The sequence below is a fragment of the Empidonax traillii genome, unplaced genomic scaffold (genome assembly GCF_003031625.1).
Source record: "Empidonax traillii isolate 1590-97213 ecotype Southwest subspecies unplaced genomic scaffold, ASM303162v1 scaffold1767:size76612, whole genome shotgun sequence".
Lineage (NCBI taxonomy): Eukaryota > Metazoa > Chordata > Aves > Passeriformes > Tyrannidae > Empidonax > Empidonax traillii.
The window spans coordinates 31,396-39,416 of NW_020956960.1; the positions used below are offsets into that span (position 1 = coordinate 31,396).

At 48.8% G+C, this 8,021-nt stretch overlaps 1 protein-coding gene across 3 annotated transcripts in view; it reads right to left on the bottom strand.

Moving 5' to 3' along the window:
* Positions 1-8,021, bottom strand: part of DOP1B (DOP1 leucine zipper like protein B) — a 57,897-nt gene that overhangs the window by 28,790 nt on the left and 21,086 nt on the right. Inside the window, exons 15-24 of one of the 3 annotated variants that reach the window (XM_027908601.1) lie at positions 7,707-7,978; positions 7,360-7,512; positions 6,784-6,884; positions 5,898-6,088; positions 3,338-4,925; positions 2,694-2,805; positions 2,192-2,377; positions 1,927-2,052; positions 1,142-1,276; positions 414-469 (exon numbers count right to left, since the gene is read on the bottom strand). The exons of the other annotated variants lie outside the window; for them this stretch is intronic. Of the exons in view, the coding sequence (XP_027764402.1) occupies positions 414-469; positions 1,142-1,276; positions 1,927-2,052; positions 2,192-2,377; positions 2,694-2,805; positions 3,338-4,925; positions 5,898-6,088; positions 6,784-6,884; positions 7,360-7,512; positions 7,707-7,978 (2,920 nt within the window). The remainder of the gene's footprint in view (positions 1-413; positions 470-1,141; positions 1,277-1,926; positions 2,053-2,191; positions 2,378-2,693; positions 2,806-3,337; positions 4,926-5,897; positions 6,089-6,783; positions 6,885-7,359; positions 7,513-7,706; positions 7,979-8,021) is intronic. 3 annotated transcript variants of the gene reach the window in all.

The following is an 8,021-nucleotide window of genomic DNA, read 5'->3' on the forward strand; positions in this document are numbered from 1 at the left end:
AAATAGTCTCTCTCCACCTTTCCTGGAGCCCCTTCAGGCCCTGCAAGGCCACACTCAGGTCCCCCCAAAGCTTCTCTTGTCCAGCTGAACAATCCCAGCTGTGCCAGCCTTTCCTCCCAGCAGAGCTGCTCCAGCCCTGGGATCCTCTTGGTGCCTCCTCTGGGCTCTCTCCAGCAGCTCCATGTGCTCCCTGTGCTGTTCCCAGGGCTGGAGCAGCTCTGCAGGGGGGTCTCACCTGAGAGGGGGCAGAGGGGCAGAATCCCCTCCCTAGAACAAGCAGTCAGGCTTGTGATCTGCTCTATCTGACATGATCTTGCCTTGCTTTTATAAACACTTGCAAGAAGAATGCACTTTTCCACCTCAAAACTATCAAGAGTCAAACAGAAAATTCTCCCTTGCAGTGACTGAGTTACCTCTGAATGAAGGCATAACTGAACTGCAGCATCGGGATGTCCACGAGAGAAGACTTCTGGAAAACAAAGAGCAGAACCAGAATTGTTTGCCATCAGAAAGAAAATGAAGGTGCAGGCTGTGCAATATTTGTGTTCAGTGGTTTTAACACGGCCTTCAAGTGAAGCCAAGAGATAGTCCAAAGTATCTGCACAGCAGCACAGGACAGAAATGCCTCACTGAGCAATCAGTGAGCCACAAATCTGCAGCAGTTTCCCAAAAATGTCACCACCCTCAGCACTGGAGGCTCCCACACCTTTTTCATTGCCAGCAACTGTGGAATCACAGAATGGTTTGGGTTAGAAGGGACCTCAAAGATCTTCCAGTTCCAGCTTCTTGCCACGGGCAGGGACACCTTCCACCAGCCCAGGGTGCTCCAACCTGGCCTTGGACACTTCCAGGGATCCAGGGACAGCCACAGCTTCTCTGGGAATTCTATGCCAGCCCCTCCCCACCCTCCCAGCCACTGCCCCCTGCCCTGTCACCATCTCCTCAGTAGTGATGTTCTGAAGAACCTTCTTACCCCGAGGGAACAAATCACAGAAACCCAAGTTCTGGAAAACAAAACTTATTCAGGAGCAACAGAGAATCCCACACTTAAAAGAAAAACCTTCTAACAGTGCTGAGCAGACACACTGGGACAGATCCAGAAGAGAATACAGGAAGAAAATGGAATTATCTCCGTGGTTACCTCTTCACCCTTGATCTGTGCCGGTTTCTTGACCACCTCTTTGATGAGATGTAAAATAGTGTCAATTTTCAGCGTGTTGAGGGCACAGATTAAGTCCACAAGAATCAGCTGAGATGCACTGGCCACTGGAAGAATCTGACAAAAGAAGACAAAGCAGAAGACAAAGCCCTCAGAGCCCCGGGCCACACAAACCAGCTCTTTGTGTGATTACCCAAACACCAAAACTTATGCAAAATGTGAATTACAGAAGTTAAATCACATGCAAACCCCTTTGCCATACAGATATTTTCTCCCTATCATATATAGAAATATACATAAACCAAACTTTTTCATGAAAAGAACTGTTTAATTATGCTAAAATGAAAAGAATGATCAGAATAAATGCTCAGTTCCAGAGAACGCTCCAGCTCTGGCCTTTCTCTGGACATGGAATTTGATTTGTGGTCTTTAAAATATAATTGTCAAACTGCAATCCTAAGATTGCAATCCAGTGTTGAAGAAAAAAACCTACCTGCCTGTTACTTCTAGACTTTTAAACTGCTACACTGTCCTTAATTTGATTATTTATTTGGGTTTAATTGTAGTCCTGGTGCTTTTTATAAATGAGAGCACTTCAGATTTTTCAGTCAAAAAAAAAACCCCAAAGAACCCATAAACAAGCCCAGAGTTTAGAACTGATCATATACATGAAAATTAATCATATAAATATATACTAAAATCATATAAATCATATAAAACATTTGCCTTTACACTGGACAATTAACGGTGCCTTTCTTGACTTTCACCTTGGTTTTGCTTTGACTCCTGTGAGGTTTCTTGCTGTTCCAAACTGCTGCAATTGCTGCCATCAGCTGCATTCCAAGCTGGGCTGTCAGTGGATTCAGGAAGTCCAATATTTTCATTCTTAATGTCTGTAGAGTTGTGGAGGAAGAGGAAAAATAACTGTCAATGCCACACTTTGTAAGGCAAAATATCTCAAGATATTCAGAAAATAATAAAAGAGCTGTGCAAAATGCACTGGTGAGGGGGGAAGTTTAACAGGACTCCTACTTTGGTGGCTTTAAAATAGACTGAAGAGGAGCTTTTGGTTGTTCCAAAGAAGTCAGTTGGTCTTTTTTGGGAGTCTTCCCTCTTGATGACGCCCCAAAGCAGGGACAGGGTGTTGATGATCCGAGGCAGCTCCTCCAGGATGGCATTCCTGGCGTTCCTCAGGTTTGCAGGTTCAGCTAAACATGACTAGAAAAACAAAACAAAACCCACACCAAAATATAGATATTAAAATAGAAAGGGTTGGGGAATGACAGAGCAGAGAAGCTCCACAGGACAAACATCTGCATCGCCCAGAACGTCTATTTAAACTTCATTTTCTGTTCATCCTCCATCCTTGAGCTTTGATTTAGTTCAATTCTTGGGGTGTGCTGTGAGGTTTTTTTAAGGTTATCTTTTTTGTACAAGTGGTTTGCTGCTTGTATTCACCTCTGAGGAAAAAAGGGATGTGGCTCTGCTGAGCTGGAGCTGAGTTCTCAGGTGAGTGGTGGGCATTAAAACTTACCTTTCTCGTGGGATTGGGATGATCCAGAAGGCAGAAGTGCCCAATGGTTGTCAGACCTTCCAGAAGGGTCAGTGGGTAATCAGGTGTCACGTTTTCTCTCTTGGAAGTTAAGCTTTGGGGGAGGATAAAAAACCCAAACAGGTTAAGAGGCCAAGGGGTATTTCCTTGATTAAAAATTCCATTCTTATTTCTATTCATCAGTTAAAACTGGAGCGACCAGACAGGACTATCAAAACAAAGGATTCCCAAACTATTCTTGGACAACCCCATTTCGTTGTTTTAGAACTTTATTATCCACTTGACTATAAATCTTTAGTATTTAATATTTTTCTCTACTCCTTCCACTTACTGCCTGTTCTGAACAGTCTCTCCTTCTTTTTCCTCTCCTAAATTAGTCCTCCAAAATCCTCAGTCTTGTCCAAACTGGGAACTTCTTTTCTTGGATGGAAGGCAGAGAAGGGGGACAGGCAACATCACAGCTGCTGGTTCCCTTTCCTCCCTTCCTCCAACCTCCTCCAACTGCTGCAACAATCCTGTCTCCACCTCCCCTGGGGCTCCAGGGACAGCAGGATTTGAGGATCAGACCAGGGAGCTCCTACACACTCGCTGCTCTGCACAACAAACCCCACAGCGCCGCCTCTCACCTGGCAGATGTTTTGGTGGATGCCTTCACAGCTTCATTCTCATACTGCTTGACGAGCTCATCCAGGTTTTTACAGATCTGTACCATGAACGGTGCCACAGTCCAGCCCAAGGATTTCCCAAAATAGGGCAGGGAAGAGGTGACCAAGCCCACCCACGTGGGATGCATCCCGTGGCCGTACTCCGGCTGCAAACCCCTCACCACGGCAGAGACGAACAATCCCTGGGAGGTGATGGGATGTGGGTAGACGTACTGCATGGCACCGATGGCCTGCTGGAAGTTCAGGGCCTGCTGCCACTCCTTGGAGAGGTCTGGCTGATTCTCCTGCTCCTCGGGGCTCTGCCCGAGGTGGTGCTCCAAGACAATCAGCACCTGCAAGAGCTTCAGCAGCTCGATCTGCAGCGGGTGTTCGCTCCAGATCTGGTCGTGCCCAAAATTGATGAGGCTCTCCTCGAAGAGCTCCTCCTCAGCCCCGGGGCTGGCTCCATCTGCCAGGAGCAGCTGGTAGCGCTTCTGGCTGACGTACATGGAGGCCGACAGGGACAGCAGGACAAACTCCTGCACTTTGCACCTCCCCAGCAAGCTGCGGATGAACTCCACGCTCCTGCTCTCGGCCGCCTTGGCCACGGCGGCCAGCTGGGCCACCACCCTGATCAGCACCTCCACGCTCTTCACCTGCACGTCCCTGTTGCCCAGGAGGTCCCTGTGGGTGACCTTCAGGCAGCAGGGGTAGTAGGAGCGCAGGAAGCTGAGGCAGAGGTAGGTGAGCAGCTCAATCAGCAGCGAGTGGGGACACATGGTGGGCGACTGAGGCTGCAGCTTCCCGTAAAAGCTCTGCCCGACCAGAGCTTCCTGGTGGCGAGCCAGGAGGTTGTAGATGAGGTTCAGGTGCGCTGTGGAGCTGGTGTCCATGCTGGTGCTGGCCACGGCCTCGATGAATTCCTTGGGGTTGGTTTTGAGCACGGCCTCCAGCACGGAGAAGGCGTAGAGCACCCGCCTGGAGTCGTAGGGCTGCAGGTAGAGCAGCATGTGCTTGAACAGAGCCTCCACCAGCTCCTGCTTTTCCTTCTGCTGCTTCAGCAGCCTGGAATGGGTGATTTCCTGCAGCTCCAGGTCCACCTCTTCATCGCTGGACAGGGATTCCGAGGCCTGAGTCCTCTCGGAGTCGGCGCGCACCAGGTCGGGCGCGGCGCTGGACCGGGAGCTGTCGGACAGGAGCACCTTCCCAGGATTTGGGGCCTCTCTCTCGTTGTCATCATTGCTCCCCTCTTGCAGCTCCAGAGAGGGAGAGAAGGAGGAGGTGTTCTCGCTGTCGTGGCCCGTGCTGGTGTCTGCAGACTCGGTGTGCTCGCTGTTGTCTTGGTCGCCGTCCGCGTCCTGGGAAATTGTGGCATCGCCAGGCCCGTCGTTCTCAGGCTGCTCGGGTTTTGACTCTGCTTTCTCCGGATCTTTTTCCACTTCTGCCCAGATGGCCTCCCTGTCCACGGTGGTAAACTGGCTGAGGGGAAGGTTTTCCTCAGAGTTGCTCTCGGACATGGCAGGCTCTTTCAGAGGGGCCTTTTTCTTGCAGAGCCAATCGTGTATAAAGTCTGAAAAAAAAAAAAATCACATTTTTTGGGGGGGGTCAAAAAGAGCCCATAATTGCCTGTTCCACACATAAAATCCTAGCACATTTGGAAGGGATGTTTAAAAGTCATCTAGTCAACACAAGCTGCTTTATATTGAATAAATCATTGCAAGAAGAGAAAGGTTATAAATCTACTCTGCTCTAGCCTCATATTAATTGTGATGAGAGGGGTGAAAAATGGGTTAAGGCAAGAATTATTTCTTTTTTTAAGATGGTAGAGCAGCTCTAACCCACTGTAAGCAGAGAAAATAGGATCCAAACATAAAACATGTGCTGTTCCTCTGGATGTGACAATTGTCCTTTTTATGCTTCCTGAACACGAAATCAGGAGATCAGGAGGGAAATGAGAAGGACATAGCAGCAGAGAGATTAATTGATTACTTCATTAATCAATTAAAGAGCTAATGTTCTCCTTGATCAAATGCTGTGGAACAAGCTCTGTGTTGGTTGTTTTGAGGGAATCATGGACAGAAGGCGTTTGGAATAAAGAAACCTGGTGTGAGGGTACGGGATGTGCTGGGGCAGAGAGTTAAGATCTGCCTGTCCGTCCTCCCTATGGAACAGTTCCCCCACTGACACAGCCAGCAACCTGCTCCTGGATTTCTTTTGCTTGCAGACCTACTCTTGCTCAAGAAAGGATCCTGAAAACGGTGGGCATGCAGCGTGGATCATCTGGGAATGGCAAGGAGAAGCGTGGGACGAGATCCCAGAGCAAAGAAGGGAGCAATCTAAACCAACAGCCACCACAACAAAAACAATCATTTAGGCCTTCAACCAGCATGAGTTACTCCTGAACTCTGCTCTAGGCATCGCTGTAGGCGCTTGGATGAGGAGGAACCCACGGATCTGGTGGAAAACAGCTGAGGGCAGCAGGATGTCATCCCATTTCAGAGACTCCCCTGAGCAGGAGCTCAGGAAAACTCAGCAGCTGTACCTGCTGAGTGCTGCTGTTTGATGCAGTGGATGGAGGTGCGCTGTGTCCGGGGATGCAGCAGCAGCAGCAGCACCGGCTCCAGGATCCGGGCCACGTCGTTGAGGGACAGAGCCCGGATGAGCCATCCCTGAGCTGCGGCTCCAATGGCTCCATCGGAGCAGTTCAGGCTGTCCAGGACCACAAACAGGGACCTGGGGGGAGGGAGAAAACACCACAGAGACGGCTGAGAGCCCACAAAAAGCAGCCAATAAAATCCTGGGAACAGGCAGGGAGCACCTTCAAGGAAGCAGCAGCCGGTGGATCGTGTCTGGGTCATGCACATCATCCTGGGCTGAGCTCAGGGACACGTGGATTTACAGGGAGGACAAGGCCACACATCTCCTCACACTCAGATTTCAAAGCTCTTCCCCATATATTTATTTAGAAAGAGTCTCATTTTACACCAAGGTCTGGTAAATGGGAAGCAAAACTAAAATAAGATCATATTTTTCCCCCTACTTTTTCCTTAAGTAGCGGGTGCTGTTTCCTTTTGGAAGACAAACCTAACCCACTCCAAGATATATATAAAAAAAAAAATATCTGCTAAGCAGGAACTTGTTTGCAAACCACTCTTCACAAATGAAGCTCTTTCTGTTTTTCCAGCACTTTCCTTCACCCAAGAAACCACTCCCTGCACTCGGAGTGCTCTGCAAAGGGAAGGTGCAGGGAAGTGGAAAGCTCCTTTTGCTCCTCTTTTACTCTCTCTCCCTCTCCAGAGGACTCTTCCTCACATCAGAAAAGGAGAGACTAAAGCAGGACAGAATTAAATACATAAACACAACGACATAAATGCACAATATAATGAAATATAAATGCCCTTCCAAGCCAGTGGAAAAATGGGAAATACCTGTCGAAGGAGCGGTTGTGAGAGGTCACTCTGCTGCCTTGGATCTCTCTGGTCAGATGCCACATGACAGAGAACCTGAACAGGGCCTCCAGCCTTGTCCCCTGGGCAAGGAAAACCAGACAGGAACTTCTCACAAAATGTGCTGTCAGTTGTTAATGAGCTGCTCTGCCATTAAGGCAGTTAATTAATAACTGGCTCGCTCTAAAATACAGCTTATTCTGAGCACCAAACACTAAGGTGGACACGGGGTCAACAGGATGATGACAGACATTTACAAGGTATTAAAAGTTTTTGGAGTATGAAGGTTATAAAATCAACCCAGAAATAAAGGGATTTTACATTTTTTGGTGGAAACACTGATGAAAATGGCAAGTTTTTAGATACTGCAGGATTTGGGGTGAAACTAAGAGAGCTCCAGCATGGACTGACAAGAGTTTGTACCCATGGATTAAGTTCAGCGTGAATAAATATCAGGGAATTGCAAAGGAATGGACAGAGCCTGCCAGGGCAGAGGGATGATGGGAATGAGGACATGGGGTGGAAGGGAATTTGGGAAGCACTGGATTCAGGCCTCACTTTATCCCTGTCCAGCAGGGCGTGGCAGATGATGTCCTCGCAGATGTTTGCTGATGGGGCCAGGCAGTGCAGCCTGTAGAACAGCTCCACACAGGGAATGTGGTGCTCCCGAGTCTCCTTGTTCAGCTGGTTCCAGAGCACACAGGCCACTCTCTGGGGAAAAATAAACAAATATAATAAATATAATCATCATCATCATCCTTCTCCTCCTCCTTTCTTCCCTGATTTCCAAGCTTCCCATTGCATTATGCTACCAAGAGGGATCTCCAGTTTGTCTTAAAAATCATGGAACTCTACGAGTCAAAGGTTCAGGAAAGGGGAAGGAAAAGGGAGATAAAAATGGACACCTGGTAGAAATCTGTTTTCTCTGAGATCATCTTCAGGACGGCAGGAGCGATGGGAGGGAGGGTGACCATCTGCAGCTTGCCCAGGAAGGGGTTGTGGCCCGACACTTTGGAGCGCTTCATCCTGTCCTCGATGACCAGGGCCAGGGACTGGGAGTGGTTGATGACCTCCAGCAGGGTGAAGATGGACACGTTCTGCACGTAGCAGTCGCTCACACAGCAGCAGATGGTCATCAGGGACCTCAGCCACAGCGGGAAGCTGGCATCACCACCTCCTCGGAAGGGAAGGGAGAGAAAAGGTTGGGGGGGTCACATTCC